Raw genomic sequence first — 26,706 nt, 5'->3', positions numbered from 1 at the left:
CGATTTTCAGCTCTAAAAATCCCAATTGATTCTTTTTTATACCTTCTGTTTCTTTGCCGAAACTTTGTATTTCCTTGCTGAAGCTTTTTTAAAAAAAAATTATTTCAAGAATTATTGTATTTGCTTGTTGAAACATTTCTATCATGGCTGTTTAAATATCTTTTTCAGATAGTTCTAAAATCTTTGTCCTCTTGGTATTGACATTTATTGATTGTCTTTTTTTAGTCAGTTAAAGATCTTCCTGGTTCTTGGTGTGACAATTGATTTTCTATTGAAATGTGGACACTTAAGTTGTATTTAAGTAGAAGAAAAAGACAAAGTACAGCTAGTTCATCTTCTCAGAAGTAGAATTCCATAATTCTAAATATCTTTTAAAACACATATTTTAGGGGTGCCTGGGTGGCACAGTCATTGAGCATCTGCCTTCGGCTCAGGGCGTGATCCCAGCATTCTGGGATCGAGCCCCACATCGGGCTCTTCCACTGGGAGCCTGCTTCTTCCTCTCCCACTCCCCCTGCTTGTGTTCCCTCTCTCACTGGCTGTCTCTATCTCTGTCAACTAAATAAATAAAATCTTTTAAAAAAAAGATATTTTATATATTTTTCTCTTTTAGGAAGAAATACTTATTATAATAAAGTTTATTAGGATATATATATATATATATATATTCAAACTCAGATAGAGTTGTGATTTATAAATGTGTATGTGAATAATTTTTTTAAAAGTACATTAATCAATCCCACATTTCCTCACATGACACTGAAAGAATTCTGGAAAAGTCATATATTTATTTGTATATATATATACAAGGTTGTTATTATTTTGTAATATCTGTCTATTTCATAGCTTAGTCTTTTTTGAATTCTTTTTCTAATATTCTTGATATGTATAGAGCAAAGCAAAAATGCATATGTATATATGTTTATATTATTTATATATACATAATTTTTCTTATAACCAAATACTAGTGTCAACATAATTCTACTCTAATTTTCACATCAAGTTGCTCCTTAAGAACTAAAATCTTAGGATGGCTGCAAGTGTTGCTGAATGAATGTTAGACTACTGTATTTTAATTTCTTTATTTGAACAACCATTGTATCAATCTTATTAAGTATGTTTTAGGCTGCACAATTTATTTTAAGAAGAGGAAAATTTATGGCATTTTCAAATTTTAACGTCAGTGTTTAGAAAGGATGCCTGTTTGTGTCCTTGAAATTTAATAATAAGCATAATTGCTCATATCAGATTTTTCTAGTTAGGATATCTTCTAGGGAGAAATCCTTTTGGAATTTTTTTAATAGCCATTTCTGTGATTTTTCACATGTTTGTTTTGTGTCCTGTACCATTTTTTTGTAGGAATAATACTAATAATATAATTGTGAAATGGAAAATAGACATGATTCAACAAGTTATGGTAGGCTGGAATATTAAAAGGTATCTATATTCTTTCCTAATTAAATAATTGTCTACATGGAAAAGGTTTTTTCCTTCTTCTGATTTTAAAACCACGGCTACTGCATTTTTAAAATTCAGTGGTATAAGCGGTAGCATTTCTCACATTAAAGTGTCACAGTGCCTCAGGGGAAGAAATGGTACTTCTCTGATTCCAACTGGGAACTCTTGCTCTTTTGAGTGACCTAACTTATACGTGAGTGTGGTGACTCAATGACGCACCAGTCTGTCCGTATTAAATCTTGTATACTTTGGGGAAGAAATACCAAGTTTATCTCCTCATACAGAAATATCATTAACTAGATAATAGCCTATGCAGAGCACTCATGGCCAATGGCACAATTTTTAAAGAAAATGTATAAACTAGTGTTATGATTTTAATATTTTCATGGTCCCTTTCACTAGTTTGTATAGCTAAAGACATATTCTTTTTGAGCATTAGGATACAGAAAGTTTAAATATATTGCCAGTAATATAAATAAGCCTAATTTAATCCACATAATAAACGTTTCCATGTTAATTATTACAAGACTTAACTCCTTGTTGCTCACAGGATGAATTACAAACTTTTTATTATATATACAAAACACTTTTTGAAATGCCCATGTCCTTCTCTCTCATTTTTCTGCAGTTTTATGGATACTCCTAAAATTCTTAACCAGATCGTGCTTTATGATACCTCCATGACTATATGCAATTTGTTGCTTTAGTCCAGAATGCTCTTTACATGCGTGGCAATCTCAATTTGGCTCATCTCTCCTATAAAGCCTTTTCTGACCATTTCATCCTGTGTGGAATTGAGCTACCTCCTTTTTGTCTGCGCTTGACCCATGAAGATTTCCTGTCACAGTACCTAGAACTCAATTCATTGCCCATATGAATTTTTTTAATAATAATTTTTTATTATGTTATATTAGTCACCAGACCATGAATTTCTTGAAGGCAGAGTTTATTGTTAAATCTCTCCTCCCTTAAAAAAAAAAATTCTCCAGAGCTAAAGCTTCACAGAGTCTGTAACCATAGCATTAAGGAGACTAGTGTTGGTTTTGTTTAACATTCTATAGCTATAAGTTGAGAAGACTTTCATCCTCTCTCCCCACTTTTAAGGAGGACTTTCAAAAATCCAGAGAAGCCCGAACCACTTTATTATTTAAGGCATGCAGATTTATTGAAAGAAATAGAGTAAGAAAAATGTCTTTTTTTTTCAATCTAGTCATTTAATTTCTGTGACTATGTATTGGTAATGGGTCTAATTTTATTTGGAAATCATACAAAAATCTTAATTAGGAACTTTTGTTCCACAAACGTCTCTCTACTCAATGGCTTTGTTGATTGGCCCACCTCCTCCGATACAGTTATCTATGCTGCGAGTCAATTTGGTCACAGTCATAGCTTACAAAATACAATTTTAAAAGAATGGTGAGTCTAAAATAGGTTTGTCACTGGTAGTGTGATTCTACATGGCTCATCCGAAAATGCTCAGTTTTGAAAAATAGAGTAGACATATAGTTATTCTATAGGTGGGGGTAGGGGGAGACCAAGATGCATATTCTCCCTCACTTTAACACAGAAATGAAATAATCCATTTAAAACTATACCATTTCTGATCTTTAAGTTGAAGAAGACTCATCATTTTATTACTTCATTTATTAAAATGTAACATGTATTTTAACGGAATTTATTTTTGAAACAAATTCTAGTGTTATCATTGATCTGCTGTAATGCTTTGGTAAAATTAATAAATATTTAAATAAAGTTATTCATCCAGACACAAAAGCTTTTATTTGTTTCATTTATTTTTCTGTTGTTTTAATAACTGATTTTTAGGGGCACCTGGGTGGCTCAGTTGGTTAAGCGTCTGCCTTCAGCTCAGGTCATGACCCCGGGGTCCTGGGATGGAGCCCCCCCTTCTCAGCAGGGAGTCTGCTTCTCCCTCCCTCTCTGCTCCTCCTCCTTGTGCTCTCTCTCTCTCTCTCTAATGAGTAAATAAAATCTTTTAAAAAATAACTGAGTTTTTGTCAAGCCCCAAATGTTTTGTACTTTTTGAAAGAGGTGCCAGTCTTACTAGAAAAATTGACCAATAGTTACTAATAGTTTTTATTATGTTGCACTAGGATGAGTTTTTATGTAAATAAATGAATTAAGAAATATTTCCTTTCCATTTAAAAACAGAAAGACACTGATGAACTTGATGATATTCTTTCATCCGTATTCAAACATGAGATACCATATTATGAGTTTCCAGCATTCCAACCTGAAATCGACCCTCAAAAAGAACGTGAGTATTTTCCAGCTGTATCAGTTATTCACACTGTGTAACTACTTAATAAATATTATAGCCAAGAATATAGCTGGCTGCATTGCTGATTAAATGTTTTAGACAATTCTCATCTCCTGGCAAGAGAGCACATTTGTAACAAATTTCTAAAGGTCCATTTGGTAAATTGTTTTATCATAAGCCTTTAAAGTGTGCCTAACTTTTAAAGTCAGCAAACCTGCTTCTTGATTTTTATTCTGAGGACATTTTTAGACAATTGATAATGGAGATTGTTCATCATAGTATTATTTATAATTACCGAAAGTAGAAATAACTTAATCTTCCAAACCTAGGTAGTTGATTAAATAAATTTTGGCACATCCATTAATGCAACCATCATAAACAAATTTTATTATGAATTGATTTGCTGGCTGGAGTGATGCTTTGATATATACTTAATTGAATAAAAGCAAAGTACATACCAGTAGAGAGTGTGATCTTCTGCTTAAAACAGTACATGGCTTTAATAGTATATATGTATATACATAGTATATATGTATAGCAGTATATATTGTTTATATATGTAAATGTATATATATAATTTGTGTGTGTATATATATATATATATATGGTCTGGACAGACATGCAGCTGTTAACAATAGCTATGCAATTTCAAGTATTACATCTTTTTTTTCATTTTACTTAATCTGTGTTTTCTACAATGACTGTGTTACTTGTGTCATAAAAAGAAATATATATATATATATACATATCAAGAAAAATAGAGGAGCTACTACAAGACAAATCATACTTCTAAATTTTATCATAAGCTCAACAGTATATTTTCAAAATTGCCTGTTCCTACATAGTTTGTTGACACACTGTTTGTAATTCACTTATATGCCCACTGTGTGCCAAACAGTGTGGTAGAGACATACTGGTGAGTAAGACAGGCATGAAGCTAACGAATATGAGAGGTCGACTGTAGGTATACTGTAGGACTACTTAGCCGTGGCTTTTTCTGTAGAGTCTCTATGCCATTTGAAACAGTTTTATCCTAGGCTGGCAAGCCTCAGTGAAGCAGGAAGAAAAGAGTAGGAGTCTAAAGTCACAGCCAATTGTGATTGTGCAAAAACCTGTAAGATGTTTACGAGTTTACTTTATGTGGAAAGGTTAATAATGGGCTAGTTTTAAATAAGGATCCAGTGAGAGTGGTAAAAGCTTATTTTATTTCCCACACACACTTTAACAATATATAACTCACTAAGGTTAGACATTAAGTTAGAGTAGAAAAGAAACAACATGATTTCTCACTCGTGACACTCATCATCTGATTGGGAAACAAGATAATACATAAGTCATAATAGAAAGAAACAATGTACCAAACTCTATGGAATTGATTATATCAGCAATAGAATTTTAGAGAAAAGCTGTATTATTTTTCAGGATGTGCTTCATAAAGGAGGTAGGATTTTTCCTGGGTCTTGAATGATGTGTTCCAATAAGGAAAGAGAAAGGAAACAGGAATTCTAGGCAGGAGAAAGTGCATGGAAAGGTATGAGGATGGAATTATGACACAATTTTTCAAATTCCTTCAGCATTGCATTTATTTAGGTTTGTGGAATGAGAATTGTAGAACTGGAGAGAGTGGAATGGTCTCTCATGTATATGGGTTAATTCTAGCTAAGTTTAAAAGTGCTTCTCAGTGTCTTGTTTAGTTTATAGAATGTGAATTGTAGAGTTGGAAAGGATGGAAGAGCTCTGGTCCCTTATTTTCATAGAAAAAGGATTCTGGATGTGTTAAAACAGAGTTCCTGATACTGTGGGTACAGTTAAGCTTCTGCTTTTCTAACAAACTTCCGGGTAAAGCTGATGCTTGCCAGTCTCAGATCTTTCACTGACTATTAAGTGCTTAGAGCAGTGGTTCTCAAACTTGGTGCATATTATAATTAGCTATGGAGCTTTCAGAACATTTGATGCCTAAACCACACCCCCCCACCCCCAGTAATGACGAATCTGGGAGTGGGTCCCAGCTCTCAGTACTTTTTAAAGTTTTCAGCCCCTTGTTTCTTCAACATATTACGGATTTCTACAGCAAAATAATTCATCTTCATACTGATCTTTGGCATAGAGAAAATACTATTCTCTCTTTACTAAAGGTTAGAAAATTAGTAGCATGTGAAAGTTTTGAACCATTAGTAGAATTTAATGATCATTATGTGTTTGAAAAAGATTTTTATAAAACAATTACATTTTTAAAAAGAAGCTAAAAATGGGAAGTTCAATATAATCTAGGTAATTCATTCAGAAACCTCATTGCTGGGTATTGTTAGATGACAGATGCTGTTAAACCTGTAACAGGCAAACAACCCTCATAACATCAGGCTTTCCCTCCAAGTGGAAGTACAAAATAACAAAATACAAATCACAGAACAAAAATATGCAAGATAGACACGAATATGACTGAACTCATGTTTTGCTTGCCTCCTTGACCTCATAATCTTGAATTAGTGTCAGCTTCAGAAAGCTTGTCTTTAAGACCTTGCACCTGCATTTCCACAATGTTCAAGTTAAATTGATGATAAAATTTGATAGGCCATTATACTTGAGGTGGAATTAATTGAGCAAGAGGGTTTGGGAAAGAAATGGTAGGTTGTTAAGGAAGTTCTATAGAAACATTTCTAGAGATGCACTGAGAGGTAAGTTTAGTAAACAGTGAATCAGGTATAGTTCCAGATGTCTATCCCTGAAGACAGCTCTACAATTATTTGGTGAAATGTTTTATTTATGCAGTATTTATTATGTATTACTCTATATTTTAACTGAAATAAATTGGAGGTTAGGACACTGTGTGGAGAAGATAGTCTTAAGGAATTGGTAGGGTATACTTGGGTGTTGACCCACCCTAAGGGTGAGCCATGGAATTATGTACGGATACCTATGGTTCTTTAAAAATATGATGGTAATGCTATATTAATCAAAACTGTTATATCGCTGTTCCATCCTCTTCCCTTTTCAAGTTGACTTTGATAAATTCTGGGTTTAGTTCCCTGTCACTTCATTTATTATGCCTTGGCCATTTTCACTCCTGTCTACGAATAAATTTCTTCACTTGACATTTTTTTCCCCAGACAAGCAGGGTTTGAGTGCTGGATTATAGAGATAACATAGAAATTACATAAGAAATCATATCTACTTTAGTATTCTCTTACCCTATAATGCTTTATTATTGATTTAAAAATAGTATTGTCCATTGAAAAGAATATTCCATAGGAAAAAATTCTCCCTAGGAGTGGAATAATAAAAGGTTTCTAAATGAACTTGATATGTTCATGGCATGTAGGGCTTTTGAACACAACAGTCATAGAAATAATTCGTGAACCACTTTCCAGTATGTGAATCACTGGGGACTGTGAAATCAATACAGGGTTTTTAAACAGGCAACTTTCTACTGATACACATGATACTAGAATGGGAAATATCAGAGTACATTCCTTGAAGTAAGAGTGAGTGTAATTGTGAGCAAATTGTTTTGGTTGTTGATTTATATATAAATGGTACAGGCCACTGAGAAGTTGGTTTGAAGGTGGCTGACTCTATGGGGGTGAGGCAGAGCAGCCCAGTTGCAGACACCACCGTGTTAGCTGCTCTGCAGCGCCCCCTGTTCCGAGTTTCAAGCCTTCCTCTGCAGAATCTTGGGAAAGTCTTGCTGCAGCACCTACATGAATTTCCTTAACTTCAGAACCCTTCCAAAGACGGAAGAGAATCTCCTGTCATGGACAGGAAAAAATAAATAGCTTGGCTTGTTTTTAAAAGAGGCTACAGTTGCTCGTTCAATCATCAATGGCAGTTAGTTCATGAAAAAGGAAAGTAAGTTAATTTGAGGCAGATTATTTACCTTCATCCAAGAGAGTCCTAGCTTAATTAAGCCCAAACCAGTTTTTAGAATATGTCAAAACATATGCATTTTCAACAAGTAGCAATATTTTATTCTAACAGAAGACGGTGTATACTCATCAATAACAACTGAAAGTATTAACTAGGAATATTATCTCCATATACGTCTACAAAATATAGAGCATATAACTGAATATTTAGTACAAATGTAGTAGTCACTGTAACTCTAAGATGTGTCTTGAATTTGTAATATGTTTAGGTTCATGGAAAATAGCTCATTTACCAAGTAGAGGAGAACCAAATGCCCTTGGGTTGTCTCTTTTTATATCATCAAATAATTTAAACATGCAGAAAAATATAGAGAACAATACAAAAAAACACCCTTGTACCCATCACCTAACTTTGCCAGATCTTAACATTTTGTCACATTTGCTTCATATCTTTTATTTTTAAGAAATAGAACATTATATAAGTAGTTGAATTTTTCTGTGTTTCCCTCTGTGATTCCACACACTTGAAAAGGAACTACTTTAATTCAATTTTTTTAGATTAAATTTCTTGATGATCGTTCCAATGCAGTTCTTCATCCTTTTTCTACATACATTTGTTTCCATAGTTTACATACACTGCTGTACAATTTTGTATATTTCATGTAAATGATATCACATTTTTTTCTTCAACTTACTATTTTTGCCCAATATAATTTTTTATATTTATACATTTATATGTAGATCTAGGTCATTTATTTGAAATATTTTATAGCGTTATAGTATTTGATTATATCCCAATATGTGTCTGTTCTATTAATAGATAACAATGTTTCCAAATTATTTATCATTGCAATTAATTCTGCAGTCAACATTCTTGCATATGAATTCCTATGCATATGTGTGATAATTTCTCAGGAGATAAAATTACCAGTAGAATTTCTGAATTAAACAGGTATGTTTAACTAATATTGTTATTATTAATATAGTGGTGCATCTTTTCTTTTGTTTATTTACAATTTTATTTTCCTTTGGTGAATTTCCATTTGATAGACTTCATGTATTTCTGTTGGTTGCTATCTTTTTCTTATTGAATTCGGGATTTTTTTTCTTTTTCAGTTTATATTCTTTATAATAGCTATTTGCCAGTGTTATACATTGCAAATATCTACTTAGTTGGTTGTTTTTTAGTTTTATGGTATTTTATAGGCATATAATTAAGTTCATTCTAAAACTTGGTATCTATTAGAATTCATCCCACCTCATTCTTAAAATTATCTTCGTTCTTCTTCCTCCTTTATTTGTCCTTTGATATTTAGGATCAGCTTCTCAAATTCCATTAAAAACTCTAATAAAGGGGCACCTGGGTGGCTTAGTTGGTTGGGTGGTTGCCTTTCACTCAGGTCATGATCCCAGGGTCCTGGGATCAAACCTCACATGGCTCTCTGCTCAGTGGGGAGTCTGATTCTCCCTCTGTCCCTCCCCCCACTCATGCTCTACCTGTCTCTCTCTCTCTCTCTCAAATAAATAAATAAAATCTTTTAAATAATAAAGTTGAAATAAAGTTATAGATTAATTTGATAAAAATTGCCACTTTTATCATACTTAACTCTCTGTGACCCTAAACATGATTATTTATTTGGGTCCTTTTATTGTATCTTTCAAAAATATTATATTTTTATAAAATTCTTAAAAACTTTTGTTAGATTTGTTTTTGATTATTTTATGGTTTTGATACCATCAAAAATATTACTTTAAAATATGATTTTTAATTATTTTTGACTGTTCCTTTCCTTGATTCCTATGAGACTGAGCCATGCATCTTATAATATATCATAGCTCTATCTGGAAAGAGAACGTTTTGCAAATGAGGAATTACTATTCTTACTCCCTGAAAAGAAAATTAGGAACAGATAGAATCAACATCAGGAATATTTTAAAAAAACATTTTTAATTAAATAATTTCCCAAAATATAAATTTTGCAAAACATGAAGTTATATGGACTTTTCAGTTTTCTTTTTAAAATTTAATTCTTTTTTTTTAAGATTTTATTTATTTATTTGACAGAGATAGAGACAGCCAGCGAGAGAGGGAACACAACCAGGGGGAGTGGGAGAGGAAGAAGCAGGCTCATAACGGAGGAGCCTGATGTGGGGCTCGATCCCATAACGTCAGGATCACGCCCTGAGCCAAAGGCAGGCACTTAACCGCTGTGCCACCCAGGTGCCCCTAAAATTTCTTTTATTTGAGCATAGTTGACACAAAATGTTATATTAGTTTCAGGTGTACAACATAATGATTCAACAAGTTTGTGCATTATGCTGTGTTCACAAGTGTAGCTACCATCTGTCTGGATACATTGTTATTACAATACACTGACTATATTCCTCAGGCTGTGCCTTATTCATTCCATAACTGGAAACCTGTATTCATTTTAAATCACGAGAAGAAAATCAAAAGCAATGAAAAAATCAATCTGAAAGGAAAATAAATGGTCAGTATTATTCCTTATTTTGGGATAAGAAGTAGTAGGTTGTAGGGAAAAAAATAAAGTCATATAAACTCACTTTAAATTAGTTACAAACACATCACTGTTTAGTAAATATACTAAATTAGGGACAGATTGACACATAACACACTATCAAAACATGTAGTGATTGAGTAAATTGGAGATTTGGTATGTAAATTGACTGTAAAATTACAGATTTTTCCACTTCGTTTTCTTGATAACAACCTACATGTATATAAATTTTCACATCTTCTACCAAGGACATTTTTTAGCATATTCTCAAGTTAATTTCATGAACTGATGGTTCAATTTGTATCAAATAATAATAAAATAAAACAACCACTTCGAATCCTTTAAAATGTTTCCACTTGAATAACCAAAAAAAGTTATTCCTTTAGTATTATACTACTGGTATTCACTTCTACAGTGTTTCTTTGAAGATTCTATTTTTCTCCAGGTGAGAAGTTTAAAAAGTTATGCTTATAATCCTCATAACTGTGATTGGAGAATGTACATTAAAAAAAAAAAGTAAGGAAGGAAGGAAGGAAAAAAGATAATGTTGATACCTGGGCCAAAATTTGGACTTCCCAACTCTCGAATTATTCCCTAGACAAGGAAGGCACCACTGGCCTTGAGTCCATAGAGAACGTAGGTAAGAAAGAGTATGTCCTACAGAATCAAAGAAACCTCCCTGGCCTCAGGATGTATCCTAAAACTGTGAAGATAGACAGTGTGCTCTCTGGAGCCCAGCAATCATACATGAATCATCAGCCCTTCGCATTTCAACATTTGTAATCCTTTCTCGTTATGTCCATTTCTATTAGCATAACAACGCATATTCTGTAATAATTAAGAAGTCTGTAATTATAGATGAAAAAGATGAGCCTGCAAGTGCGTATTTTCTTCCAGTTACGAGAACTTTGATCTAAAAGATTCTGTTAAGCAATCTTATTCATTCATTCATATTACAAGGGTAAACAAAGTGCCAGATGCTCTCCTAGGTACTTCTAGGTCACCATTATACAAAAGTCTGTCTTCATGGAACTCTTATTTTAATTAGGGCAATAGAATAAGCAATTAAACACAAACAAAATAAACTATTGTTTTAAATAGTAATACTGGTTTTGAGAAAAATAAAGTGGGAAGGTAGAAAGTTGGGAGGTGATAAGATGTCATGCAAAGTTTATAATATGGTTTGGTATTATCTACATGTTAGAAATAGTATTTTGCCACTGCACAGAGAACAGGTTATAGCTATATAAGAATGGAAGCAGGGACTCTAGACAGGAGGACATTCTGGTCGTCTTGGAAGGGGGGAAGATGGCTGTCACCTGGTGGTAGCAGTGGAAGTAATGACATGAGCCCTTACTTGGTAGATATTTGAAGGTAAAGATGGTGGGACTTGCTGACAGATTGTCAAAAGCCCAGAAACGAGGTCATCATTGTATTCACAGCCAATGCCTGGATAAGACCATTCTGTAGAGAGGGTAGTTCAGAGCAAAGGTCTGAGTCCTGGGCAATGCAATATTTAGAGGCCTGGAAGAGACATTTCCATTAAAGGAGACTGAGAAGGATCACTCATTGAAGTAGGAGCATGGTGTCTTGAGAGCAAGTAAAGAAAATGTTTCTTGGGGTGCCTGGGTAGCTCAGTCATTAAGAACCTGCCTTCGGCTCAGGGCATGATCCCGGCATTCTGGGATCGAACGCCACATCAGGCTCCTCTGCTGGGAGCCTGCTTCTTCCTCTCCCACTCCCCCTGCTTGTGTTCCCTCTCTCGCTGGCTCTCTCTCTCTCAAATAAATAAATAAAATCTTTAAAAAAAAAAAAAAGAAAGAAAATGTTTCTGAAAAAAAAGAAGTGATCAGCCATGTTTTATCCTACCACTGAGAGTAGGAGTGGGAAAATGCCACATAATAATTTGCGACTTACAAAATCATTCACTAATGCCCAAAACGTCCCCCAGTGGATTCACGTATTCCCCAAATCATTGCACCGAAAATATCACTTGACCTATCAGTTTCTCCTGAAAGTCTGTATCAATAGATAGTATCTGTAGAGCAAATAATGGGAAGATTACTAATTATAGTTTTGAGTAACTCCCCAAGACCTCCAAAATTCTGAAAAAAAATTAAAAGTAATTGGAAATGCAGATTGATTCAGAGAATGCAAATAGTTAACAAGTGAAATAAAGCACTACCCAGAAGACACAGAGAAGAGGATTATGTAAAGTTTTAATTAACTGCCTCTCAGGTTCATTTTCCATTGCAGTGAACCTGAATTTCATTCGTTTATACCCTTCCCCCATTTTAAGCATCTCCAAATTTGAAGGATGTTCGTATATTCACACACTGGGATAAGATATGAAAAGAAGCCTACAGGACAAAATTATGAACATAGAAGTATAATATACAAGGGGCAGGCTAACAAATAAGTAAATAATAATAATAATAATAACAGATTAGGCTGAGAATCCACCTGGCAACAGCAGGGTGAACAGCACATGGTAAAGAACAGGTGAGGCTTGAAAGCTAAAGCAGTAGGCTGCATGTGTCCAGCTACTATCATAGCATTCCTATCCTGAGAGCTAGTTTCTGACTTGGCTCATTCTGGAAGCCAGAAAAGTGAGCTGCAATGGCAAAAGCTGTACCCTTGTGGAAAATATTGTGGACAGTAATGGAAATCTGGGAAATAAGCATGACTTCTACCCATGATATCTGACTGACTATAAGAAATTATATCCTTCGTGCTCATTATCCACAGAATCTGAATAGAGGTTACCTCTGTAAGAATATCTTGTGTGATGTTTGGTTGAAATACTGTTTCTAACACTGCATATTTCTCAGATTGCTGTAAGACTGTATGTTTCTCCAGGAAATAAAGATAAATATATTTGAGCATTAAAATTTCACTTTGATTATAGTCTTTTCCATTGACAACACGAAAAGGTATTTTAAAATATGCAAAGTAGGGATGTCGGGATGGCTCCGTCAGCTGGATGCCCGACTCTTGGTTTTGGCTCAGGTCATGGTCTCAGAGTCCTGGGATTGAGCCCCGTGTCAGGCTCCACTGGGCTCTGTGCTCAGTGCAGAGCCTGCTTGTCCCTCTCCCTCCCCCTCTACCCCGTCCACCATGCTCTGTCTCTTTCTCTGTCCCTGAAATACATATATACATACATACATACATACATACATAAAACCTTTTTTAAAAAATTAAAAAAAAAAATAAAACATGTAAACCACGACAGAAGAGGAAATCTCTTGGAGAAACAGTGAATAGAATGGAGAACAAGTCTACCCCAGACAGACTTTGTATCCTTTGCAGTTTTATTAGCTTTCTGTGAAGTTAACCTGTTTTCCTGGCTATCCACTCTTGCTTAATTATTTCAACCAAGCCCCATTCTGTCTTGTATTTAGCATTTTGTTCTTAAACTTTGGTGGACATCAGAATTATTGGGAAGGTTTGTTAAAACTCAGATTGCTGGGCCCTACTCAGAATTTCTGATACATTGGGTCTGGGATGGTCCCAGGGATTTAATATTTCTCACGAATTCATAGATGTTCCTGATGCTACTGGTCTGTGACTCACCAATGAAAACCACTGAGCAAACACAGCACTAATGGGTGGTACTGTTATATACATAAACAAAATTGATATGAATAAAATTAAAGTCAAGATATCAGATTTATTTTTATTTTATAACTCTGTATATCAGGATTTAAAGTATAGCTGTGGAATGAAGTAATCTCAGCGTGCTTATCTAAAACAGATTTTTTGTGTATGTATCATTAAAAAACCCCAAAAAACCCTAATGAATTCTTAGAAGTTTAACAGACTCTGCTTTATCCTAGGTACTCCTCCAAATACTGAAGGAAGGTATGAGATAAATAAAATACAACCCATATATTCAGGGGGCACCAAAGACAAGGGAAGGGAAAACACCAAAATAAGTGCCACTGATATAGTGTGCTTTCTGCTAATAAGAGCTAACACCTGCCTAGTCTGTGTGAGGAGCAAGCATTGTACTTACTTTATTTTACTTCTTTATTTGAGAGTGAGAGAGATCATGAGCAGGAGTCAAGGGTAGAGGGAGAAGCAGACTCCTCACTGAGCAGGGAGCCCAATGTGGGACTCGATCCCAGAACCCTGGGATCATGCTCTGAGCCAAAGGCAGACGTTTAACTGACTGAGCCACCCAGGCGCCTGCACTTTACTTACTTTAACTTATTTAATTCCTCACAAGAATCCTGAAGAAAGTACTATTTTTAATCTCTGCTTTACAAATGAGATCTTGTATCACTTGCCTAAATAGTGGCAGACCTTGGATTTGGATGCAGGTAGCTCAGCTGAGGTGGCCACATGACCGACCACTCAACGACTGCAGCCCTGTATACACTGTAATGAGCTGTAGCTGCAGGGTGTCGTGGGGGACCAGAGGAAGAAGGACAGTCAGAGGAAGCTTCCTAGGGAGATGATCTTAAATTTAGAGGAAAGGTTATGAATTATGTTTGCTAAATTATTTGAAATTACTACTTTAATGAATAATTTATAGAAGCAAGTTTGAAATTATCTCAGATGCTCTGTATGTTATTTTTTGCAATCCTAGAAATATGATGATTTTCATTTCATAGTACTTGATTTCCTTCCAATCACCCATTTTGCCTCCATGGGCGAATACTATCCTTTAGGATGGAGCACTGTTTATTTTGTTCATGGATTTATTCCCAGTGCCTATAAGTGTTTCTAGCACTCAATAAACATTTACTACATTAATTAACTTGGTAGTAGAAACCAAGTTAACTTCAGAATAACATCAATAAGACCCTGGCCAGCAATCCATATAGACTATAATATTTGAGCTCCAAAAATAAAAGAGCTCTTCTTTGTAGGAATATAAGGCAGCTATCTGTAATGTCATTATTTTATCTTTTCTATCCTTTTCTACCTCTGATCTGCGGTATCTGCCATTGGCAGAATAAAAGAAAAATGACATATGAGCTTTCTGAATATGTTGCTTGAATTCTCTGTGCTCAAAACCCCAAAACACATATGTTCATCTTCTCTGGGCCCACACAAAAAAAGATAGAGTTTTCAGGGTCAAAAGTAATAAGTCTAAATCTATAACTTTATCATAGGATTAAGGAAAAAACATAAACACTGTCCATTAGTAACTGATAACAGGAAAGAGGCTCTGTAATACCCATTTTATTATGCATGGGTTAGCCTCAATTACACACATATACACACACAATGATAATGGGCATTTTTATTGTAGACTGAATAAGTTATTACTTAAGGAACTCCTCTTACTTTTACAGCTACGTGCAGCACTGATCCTCAAACCTAGAGTTTCTGTCCTCTGAAATTCTTGACAGGTCCACAAACCCCTCAGCACTACTCTATTATTGACCTATCCCCGGATATCTTTCACTTCTGAAAGGGACTCTTTTGCTCTCGGGATTCTACCATTACCAAATAGTTACAGAAGATCTTTGTAGTGTCACTGCAGGTGTTAAGACTCATCGTCTTACTCTGAGAAGGATAGTAATTCAAATACACAGAAGAACTTGTTTTTATGTCTTGTTTCTATAGGTTATGGTTTACCAAAACCCCTATGGTCATTTTCCTCACCTAATTAGTCAGGAAGCTCCAGAGAAACAGAACCAATAGGATGCGTTGAGAGAGAGAGAGAGAGAGAGAGAGAGAGAGAGAGGGAGGTTTACTTTAAGGAACTGGCCCATGTGACTATGGAGCTGGCAATTCTGAAATGTGTAGGTCATGCCAGCAGGCTGGAAATTTCAGCAGAAGTTGATTTTGTTGCCTTGATTCCAAAGGCAGTCTGGAGACCAAATGTCTTTCTCTTTGGGGCTCCTCAGTCTTTTCTCCTATGGCCTTAAGCTGTTTGGATGAGGTCCATTCCCCTGATGGCGGGTAATCTGCTTTACTCAGAGTCTACTGATTTAAACTTTAATTGTATCTACAATATACTTTCATAGTTACATCTAGACTGATATTTGACCAAACAACTGGGCAGCTTAACCAAGCCAGGTGACATAAAAGTAAAGATCACACTTACCACCATTCTATTATTTAGTGGTCAGCAGCTCTAAACAACTGTAATTTACCCACACACCTCTTGGGATCCCTAGCAATCAGTTTGAAAAATGCTGGTCAATAGATTTGTTAAGCAACTGCAACCTAATAGATAGAAAATTCTCCTAAAATATCCTATCCTAGTTAATAGACTGAGGATGTGTTGATAGTGTGCTTAAGAGAAATAATTTGAATTCGTGTATGTCATATAAATCCTTAATCAAGGAAAAATAGATATTGCTTAGAATGTTAAGACATACTGAATTATAGAGCTATTACTACCTTCCTGTTTCATGAAGGTGTCTTTTGGGTTAACATCTCCTCCTTAGTGTGGTAAGCTAAATTATGCCTAAAGAAATTCATGTCCCAATTCCCAGAGCTGTAATTATGTTATCTTATATGGAAAAAATATGTCTGGGACCTTATTTCAGAATATTTTCTCTTCTAAAAAAATCATCTTAGAATATTTGCTCTTCTCCAAAACAAGTTTTCTGTGGTGACCCAGGAGCTAAGTTTATAGCCAGTAATGCTCTACTCAAAGACCCATATGTCTAATTTGACTTACTGCTATAGCATTTATTGTGGCAACTACCCCATCAACACCCACACCTATACTTCTCCGTGGCCATTATTGTAACCTTCCCTAATGAATTTCTCTTTCTCTTACCTTGTAACTTTGTAGCGATGGTACCTCTTTCCTTCAGAGCCAGCAGACTAAATCATCAAGTCCTACTAACTTTTCTTTTGAAGTGGCTGACATTTCTATCCTTCCTTGTCCATTTCAGTGTGTCTCCACCCTAATTCAGACCATCAGTTATTTCTCCTTGCTCCTAAAAAAGTCTTCTAGCAGGTTTTCCTAACATGTTTCATTTTTTATCCTACACTTGTGTGCTCCCCTCAACATTCTTATATTCCATTTTTATCCTGTCCTTATATTATGTATGATGGTGCTCCCAAAGTCATCTTAAGCTCTAACCAGTCCCTTTATTGCCCCAATACTGCCCAGATTTCCCTCTTTGCCTTTGTTCATTTTTATTGTCAAAATTATTTAACATTTTTAAAGAATAAGAATAAATCAGTCACTAAAGACTATAAGAAGTCCTGAAAAATGCTTAATACTCCTTACTACTGAAATCAGACATCCTTGCCTGATAAGTTGATTTACTGCCTGGTGGTTCATATCCCTTGGGTTTCCACGTGAGACCCATACAAAGGCCAGTGGGTAGCTTCCTACTTGTAAGTCATGGCCTTGTGGGGGAGTGTCCAGCTCTCTCATTTCAGCTTTACCCATCGTGTTTCCTCACTTATGTTGTACTAGTTTTCCTGACTCTTTCTAGGTTCTTTCTGGCTTCTTCCTAGGTTCTTAGTTTGGTTTTGGTTTTGGTTTTGGTTTTTTACTGTCAAGATTCAGCAAAGACAAAGTTAGTAATTTTCAAAAGTCATTTTTAAATGAACACAGAGGAACAGAATATAGTCACACATCTATAGAAATAAAGTTTCTGGAGATTTCTTATTTTAAACAGAGATTAGCCACAGATTGGCTGGATTGGTTGAACTTGGAGCAGCCCCACTCTTTTTATTACTTCATCACTGTCTCAGTTAGATAGTGGAGAATGGATAATAAATCTGCTCAAATGCTGTGAGATTTAATTTTAATTGATACCGTTCCAAGAACTGCTAATAAGGACTATACATCCTCCCTTTGCTTCCTAACATCACCTCCAGGCATGGGGTCCAAACTCCCAGGCTGCTTAGTGTGGCCTCATAGATCACTTCAGTCTTGTTTGACATGTTGCATTATTTCTCCCTGGCCATTCCTGACCACTGCTCTGGATAAGAAGGTGTTTTACAGTGTGTCCCCAAATACTCTTCTCTGGGAGCAGACTATCTTGAATTAACCAGCTGCTTACATGTTCTGCTGCTCTGCTATCACTCATTCTAACACCACATGCCTGCAATTTCTCCTTTTCAACTCCATTCATTAGCTATCATATTTCCTTCCCTTTCTCTTCCTTCTTCCTCTTTCTCCTCCTCTTATTACTACTAATTTTATGGTGGATTCTATTTATTAGGGTATTCAGTGAACAATGAATTCTTTCTGGATTCAAGGTTACATGCTCCATTCATTTCTCATGCTTCTTGTCAGTTCATCATCAGATATTTTACATGCCAGAACATCAATCTTCCAGAACTTTATTTTTATAGCTTTATAAAACTCCCAAATCTTAAGCATTGAATTACAACAGAATATACAGAATCTACCAAAATTAAAAAGATCTACAATCACTCAAGGGAATTTATATTATCTGAGAACAACAGAGTAAGGATTCACTTTCATCCTAGATTTTTCCTATTGTTTTGCCTAAGCCTGGCAAGTGAGAAAATAAACAAGACAGAGTCAAGGCCCTAGGACTGTTCTTTCTACCTCCAGGGTGGTTGCCAATGTGGGCTCTAACTATGCCCAGTTTGGATTTTAACCTTGTAAGCCCTAAACACAGAGACAGGCAGGGAGAATGCCTCAGAAATCATGCGCTGAGATGTTTACAGCTTACTCCTCTAGGCTGACGCCTTCCCTGGCCTCACCCTGAGAAGCAACACGCAGGACTGCACCCAGAGACTCCTTAACCACGTGGAAGAAAGAAGAGAAGGCACCATACTTTTGAAAATGCCCAACCATGTTGCAATGGGAAGCAAATGCTGAACTCTCTCCCCAAAAGGGAAAAGGGGCCTTTAGATTGATTTACAGTGCAATTGATTCTTATTGTTCATAGTAGTTATGTACTATAAAGTCACTGAAGAGAGAATACTGAACATTGCTTGAGGAGAAATACAGGATTAGCTTCCTGCAAACCTCTGGTCATATTTTTGTCAGCCTATCAACATATAACCTCATTTTATGCATGTTTCTGCTTAAAAACACAGCATTTAATATGTATTTTTTATTCATTAACATTGAACTCACCAACAATACCATTATAATTCATGCCTGAATGAAGCTTATCTAACACTCTTATTTTCTTCATAAAGCAGATCACAGCCTTCTTGTGCTCGGGAACACCAGACGGCACCTCTGTACTATGCCAGGGGGCCACTTTGTAAACAACTAATCACCACCAACAACAAAAAACCCCCACAGAAATGGAAACATGTGGCACTACATAGACCACAAAGAGGACATTCGTTTAAAGTATGAAAGTTGAAATAAAGAGGCAGGGTGTTGCCTTGTTTGACCTCAGCTGGGAACATGCACTCAGATTTTTTTATTGCTCTGTACATGTCTACAAATAACCATAAAAGGGCCACAAGTTTTGACGGGGGGGGGGACAAATAAATTTTTATGAGAAGGAAAATTTGCAAATATGAAATTCCTGAATAATGAGGATTAATAGTACTTGTTTGTTGAAAGAATACATTGGACTTAGGTTTAATAGTTTATTGGTTAGATGTTATCATCTTCATTTAAAGGTTGAGAAGATCGAGACACAAGGTTCAAGTAAGTTGTCCAAATTACACCATTAGTAAATGCTAGAATTGGGATTCCATCCATCCAATCTGGTTTCAAAGCCCTAACTGCACGATATTGCCTCTCAAAATAAAAGTATTAAGTTTTAGAATTTTAAGGTTTATAATAATAGAAGATGTTATTTTGAACTTTATTTACTAAGATGAAACCAGGATTCATTTGAATATAATGTTGATTGGGAATTTAACCACTGTAACTAAAACACTTGTAGAAACAAAAAATCTTACATGAAGTTTCCTGAGAAAATTAACAAGGGACATACAAATTGGATACAACTTTTAATATTTTCTCTTAACTATTTAAAAGAATATTTTAGTAACAAGAATGTAATTGCAATAATTAATGTGGTAAATACAAAATTAAGATTACTACAAAAGTGTGTATCTATGCACTTCCCACTCATATTTTATGTAATACAAAAGATAACAAAACTGCAGCGAAGGGATTTGATGGAACATTATTTATCTTCTGCATTTGATTTACACTGTCAAGGCTTTAGAAATATAATAACTCTGGCTGTATTTTTTGTTGCTTGAAATTCTAGGTAGGGTTCTATGTTTACTATTTCCACAGGATGCTGAAAATGTCACCTCACATGTTGCATTTGTGCTTCTCCTGTCACGGAACAATCATATTCATACACCCAGCAATGCTCCATTTATTAGATCCACAGAAATACTAACATTTTATCATCGTTATTCCTTTAATTGATATCTCATTAGCATCCAGGGAAAATTACCCTAAAACCATCTGTGTTAAGGCTTCTAACCCAAAAGAAACCCAGAAGTCCCCAGTCCTCTAATTTTGTAAATGAAGAATCAGAGATCCAGGGAGATGAAGGAACTTTCTTAAGCATTACAGATTTAGCGGCTGAGCTGGGATTAGAAAGCAGATCTCCTGACTTGACTTCTCTTCGCTGTGTGCTTCATTGTTTTGTCCTAAAGTGGTCACCTGGTCATTCTACTTTGAGTGAATAAATATTTATGATTCCAGATAGTGATTTATGAGAACAAATGGATTACATGGTCACGCACTTTCAGTTTGCATAGTCATCTTTTAAATTTTCAAAGCTTATATTCTAACCTTGGGTATATTCCCATTCTATTATTCTGGTGAGCTAGGTTAATCTTTTGAAAGCTTTGGTTTGATTACTTCAATCTAATTATTGGCCACCTTTTATAGGGATTACCTTGAACTGTTAGAAATGGCTTAGCACAAACAAATATATGACTCAATTTCTTTACTATGTACCAACTCACCTATTTATTTTTATTTGCAAAACTAGTGAAATTGGAATTTCCTTGAAAAGGGGAGACATTTAATTTTCTTCTGAAATTACCATTCAATAAACATTGGTTGAAACAACTGAAACTGAAAATTTCATCTAGAAAAAGAAGTCAAAAGCAAACTGACCACACTTTGGTGTGAATCGTGGATTCTTATTTACACCTTGATAATAAAAATAGATGCAGTGAATCTTAATTCAATGAAAATTTCCATGAAATGAAGCAGATGTACAGATTAAGTAAACTCGAAAAGACTTTTTATGTCTTCTTAAGGAATCCATTATTTTAATCCAATAAGTAAGATTATAAACTGCTTATAAAATAAATGTAAGTTTAAGAAAATCGCTAAATGGTGTATGAGCTAAGACTAATAGGACTTTTGTTTCTCATTACAATGTACATCACAAGAGTCTATTGCTCCCATTGTAAGAACAACAAGCAATATGATTTTCAGAATCAGTTTCTCATTTTTAATCCAGCAGAAAATGAATGACAAAAGAAATCTAAATGAACCAAATTCCAGAAATGGACAAGTCCTTCATAAGAAAGAAATTCATGACCTCCTTTATCCTTTACAGAGCAACAAGAACTCACTATTGATGAGGAGCAAAGAGAAACCAGCTGAACAGTTAGCTAACTTTAAATGGGTATTTTAGGCTAGTGTGATGGACAGAAATCCCAAAGAGCCCCAGTGGCGGATTGGGTCTCCATCACCCACTACCTCTCTTTTGTAGGCTATTATCAGTGCACAGAGCCAGTATACCAATGACTGGAGGACAGGAAAGCTGAGAGAGTCCTTGGAAAACATTCTGAGTCTTCCCTGAAGGCCCGCTAGTGGCTGCTGAAGAGTGAAGGAGGGGACAGGTTTGCTGAGGCAAACCCCACCAAAGCTATTACCATATGGAAAGCAAGTTCTAGATACAAAGAGGCATAAAAGCTGGAAGCAACCTCAAGCTATTGAGATGGTAAGGAGTCTGCCTTAACCGAGTGTACTACAGAGGCCCCACTAAATCTGAGAGAGATCTTCTGATGTGAAGTCTGGAGGCAGGACTGGAGGAAAAAAAGAATATCTGGTGACCCAAAAGCTAACAGCCAGTCTGTATAGCAGCTGGGTTTTCTTGAGTCTCAGTAGGACTCAGAGCCCCGCCTGTGGTGAAGAAAACTATGATCTTGCCCTCAAAACATTTGAGGCCAGTCATTAATGGAACCTAAGTAAAGACACAAAAATGACAAAGCTCAGTTCACCGACAGGTAGATTTGACTCCGTTCTCAAGTGTTGCTGTCGGACTGAAGAAATGGCATGCCTTATTCTGGGGGTAAACATTATCTACTTCGGTTCTTTAATACAATGCTCAGTATACAATAAAAAATTACAGGAAATATGAAGAAGGAAATAAAAAGTGACCCTTGGTCAAGAAAAGAGCCAGTGATTAGAAGCAGACACAGAAATGTTCCAGATGTTGAAATTATCAGATAGAACATTAAAATAACTATGATAGATATGTTATAGAATCTACTGTAAAAGTTGGGCACCTTGTGTAAAAAGATGGCAATTTTATCAGAGTGATAGAAATTATAATAAAAAAGGAAATCCTAGAAATATACAATATCAGAAAATTTTAAAAATTTAAGTGGGCTTTCTTGTAGAAACAACAAAGAAGAAAAGAGAACCAGTAAACTTGAAGACAGTCCAAATAAATTATTCAAACTGAAAAAGAGATGAAAAATCTAGACTCAAAGTAAAGCCATAAAAAAGAACAAGTTCAGTTCATCTACATATTAATTTGACTCAATTCTGATCCAAGCTGTATAGAATATTAAATTTAATTTAAAAAACTTAAATTAGAAAAATTTTAGTCATTGACCATGTATATTAGCAGGCTGAGCATTTCCAGCTAAATGAAAATAAGCAGGCAAAATAACTTCAACCAAGGTAATAAAAAGGGTTGTTGTAAACGATCATTTAGGCCAGTTTAAAACTGATTCATCATTTGAGAAGGACCAACTATTCTGGGGTCAAGCTCTCAAGATGATTAGTGCTTTGGAATAATGAAAAGAATTTGGGATCTTAAGGTTGGAACAAAGATGAATTAAGACAAGGATGCTTTAAATTATTGACACAGAAGAGAGAATATTTATTAAATGCCTGTTATGTTTCGGACGCTTCACTGAGCATTTTTTCTGTGTTACGTTACTGAATTATCTCAATAGCCCTACAAATTTGGAAGAGAAGTCTTAGGCTCAGATAATTAGTAGTTTGTTGAAGTTGTCATAGTGAATACCGACTCTAAGCCTGTGCTTTTGGGATTGTCATGTTCTGTATTGCCCAAAGGATATGAGAATACATGAGGACATAGAGGAAATACATTTCACCTCAACTGAAGTAGTAATTGTCTAATAATCAGTGTTACCTAACCAAGACACGGGCTGCCTTAGGAAGTAAAGGACACTCTGTCATTAGAGGTATGCAAGCAGTACCCAGACCATCTCTTGTAAACTCTAGGAATAACAATTCTATTACTGGGTAGGAAACTGAAAAGATACCCTCTAAGGCTCTTTCATGTCTGTCACCTCACAGAGTATTCTAGTAGATGAATGGGTTTTCAGCTACCACTAAAAATGAAGTAGAGAAGTGAAAGCTAAGGAAGCCAACCTTCAAACCTGCAGCACCCTTTCCTATCACACAACTTCTTCCGTTTACGTATCAGAAAACACGGTTCAGGGGCGCCTGGGTGGCACAGCGGTTAAGCGTCTGCCTTCGGCTCAGGGCGTGATCCCGGCGTTGTGGGATCGAGCCCCATGTCAGGCTCTTCTGCTATGAGCCTGCTTCTTCCTCTCCCACTCCCCCTGCTTGTGTTCCCTCTCTCTGGCTGTCTCTATCTCTGTCGAATAAATAAAAAAATAAAATAAAATAAAATCTTTAAAAAAAAAAAAAAAAAGAAAACACGGTTCAGAGTCGCAAAACTGTTAAGAAAGGCAGCCTGAAAAGCCATTACCACTTGTCACAGTCCTTGTTACTCTTTTGGACGTACAGGAGAGATTCTTAATGAAGTTTGTTGCTGTTGTTGTTGTTGTTTCTAATATTATATCATCTTAAACTTGAGGGATTTACTGACGGGAGGTTGGTGAGGTTACAAAGTGACTGTATTCCCATAATGATTAAACATTTATTTAATGAGAAAAACATTTTAAGCTGAGTTGACAGTGATTTAAAAGTTCACCAAGATAGCAGTGTGCAGGAATAATGCATAAAGCACTGATGGCCAGGTGAAGTTTTTTTGTTTATTGTACGATGTGTCAGTGAGAGGGACGAGCAAGGGTGTGTAGAAATCTGACATTATCATGTAAATATTTTTCTTCATTAACTTTGCCCTGGTTTAATCACAGAAGGAAATTATTTTTCATGGTGCCTTGTAATGAAAATAAATTTAAAAATTATACATTAATACCTTTTTAAGAAACTACATTTTTATTTTGAAGATGGTACCTACTTTAGGCAATTACAACATTCACAAGCTCATTTTCATAAAATATTTGATAAATTTTGACCCACTGCTTACCATATACGAATTTAACATTGAAATATAACTGTGGAATTTACCTATAGCCATTTAGTACTAATACATTTTGAAGGGTAAAATATTTCCTTACAGCAAATTTCTTAATGTATCCTGGAGGTTTTTATTTTGTTTTCTATTAAAATATACAGACCATGTGAATTGAAAACTCAAAGTCTCATTTCCTCATTTCCTTTTTTGTTCCTTTAGTCTACAATATAGCAAAGAGGTAAATGAAGCCGAATTCAGTTTTCCAAAACATTATGGAACAAAATTGACTTTTGCTTTGACACCTTTGTTTCTGTTGCCCTAAGTCTTCCCATTGCTTGTTTCTGGTAATGCCACAGCTATTCAAGCAAGCTGGTGTGTAATTTCTGTGACACATTTTTTCCAGCTAGGTGTGAAAGTATAGAATAATAACAAACCATCATTCATCTGTGTGTGTTTTTTTTCATTGAGATAGCTGTTTACATTCACCATTTTATAGTTATACATAATTAATATTTCTAACTGATAGCTAATAACTAATTATGAAACTCCAACTCTGAAACACTGGTATGAAAGCTGTAAAATCCTGATGGAAATTTCCATATTTAAGATGTTTATAAAAGTGCTCACCTATATTTTCTGTTGCAGTTCCTTTTTTGAAAGAAAAAAATCACATAGAATTCTAATATAACCCCTCCAGCAATTATGTGTCCATTTTACCTTCAGAAGGCAGCAAACTAGGCACGGCAGTAGAAAACACAAAAAGGTTTTATAGATGGACCTATTTAATATTGTTAGCGTTTGGCTCATGTTAAAATATATTATAGGGGCGCCTGTGTGGCACCGCGGTTAAGCGTCTGCCTTCGGCTCAGGGCGTGATCCCGGCGTTATGGGATCGAGCCCCACATCAGGCTCCTGTGCTGTGAGCCTGCTTCTTCCTCTCCCACTCTCCCTGCTTGTGTTCCCTCTCTCACTGGCTGTCTCTATCTCTGTCAAGTAAATAAATAAAATCTTTAAAATAAATAAATAAATAAATAAAAATAAAATAAAATATATTATAAAGAATTATTACAATATGATATTTGTGTTCTGTTTTATTTTGTACTTAAGAGGTTGGTATAACTTTCCAAATTAAACTTACCCCCCAAGTAAGAGGGGGGCATTAGTGCTAGTGAGAATATTAGTTTATATTTATTGTATGATGAGAAATAGGAAGGAAGAGGTGCCTCATTGTTAAAACCACTGATGGTTTCTTATATACAAAATCACACTGAAAGTCTGTTCTGCTTTGTGAGAATTACTGTGAGGAGCAGATTGTGTTTGGCTTTTTCTTAGGAAATTCCAGACATGATAAAAACATATTAATCCTTTTACCTCTTATGCTTACAGGTACTCACTTCAAAGAACTCCCAACTCTTCTCCACTGTGCAGCAAAATTTGGTTTAAAGAACTTGGCTATTCATTTGCTTCAATGTTCAGGAGCAACCTGGGCATCTAAGATGAAAAATTTCGAGGGTTCAGATCCAGCACATATTGCTGAAAGGCATGGTCACAAAGAACTCAAGAAAATCTTTGAAGACTTTTCAGTGAGTTTTTTTTTTTCCATTTTATGTCTAGAACTCTTTTTATAAAGAGAGAGAAAGTGTGTGTGTGTGTGTGTGTGTGTGTCTGTGTGTGTGTGTGTGCACGTGTGTGCACATTGCCCTTTTGGAAATGATGCTGATGCCCAGCTAGTTTGTAGTGTCTTCTGGTCCTCAGTCATTCACTGTGTTAAAAAGCATTTTGTAAGATAGGTCAGCTTGTTTTGGTATCACTATAAACCAGCTCTGACTCCATGCTTCCTCCCCTAAATAGCCCTTTTTAAAACTTGTCTTTCTGTATTCTGTATAGCCTGTTCCATATTGAAGAGGAGATGGTAAAAAGGCAATGAAAACCCATTACCTTTATTCTTTCATTCAAGAGTCTAAGCAAGACACTATTAGGCTCATGAAATTAGATAAATAATTGTTTGGTTAAAGGAAAACTTTTTTATAATCATTCAAAAAATCTATTCCATAAAAAAGTTAATTCATATTACTTAAATTTGTTTCACTATGTGATTCCTTTTATCTCTCTGTTAAGTCCCAGATCCTTATTATTAGGATGAAGCCCCAAAT

At 35.3% G+C, this 26,706-nt stretch overlaps 1 protein-coding gene across 2 annotated transcripts in view; it reads left to right on the top strand.

The window, feature by feature from the left end:
- Nucleotides 1–26,706, top strand: part of BANK1 (B cell scaffold protein with ankyrin repeats 1) — a 279,554-nt gene that overhangs the window by 102,053 nt on the left and 150,795 nt on the right. For both annotated transcript variants that reach the window (XM_034671448.1, XM_011221343.3), the window contains exons 6-7: nucleotides 3,628–3,733; nucleotides 25,940–26,136. In XM_034671448.1, coding sequence (XP_034527339.1) covers nucleotides 3,628–3,733; nucleotides 25,940–26,136 — 303 coding nt within the window. The remainder of the gene's footprint in view (nucleotides 1–3,627; nucleotides 3,734–25,939; nucleotides 26,137–26,706) is intronic.

This window comes from Ailuropoda melanoleuca, chromosome 11 (assembly GCF_002007445.2).
Source record: "Ailuropoda melanoleuca isolate Jingjing chromosome 11, ASM200744v2, whole genome shotgun sequence".
In the NCBI taxonomy this organism is placed as follows: Eukaryota; Metazoa; Chordata; class Mammalia; order Carnivora; family Ursidae; genus Ailuropoda; species Ailuropoda melanoleuca.
Note: the sequence above shows the minus strand (reverse complement) of the source record. Positions and strands in the feature narration are given on the sequence as shown.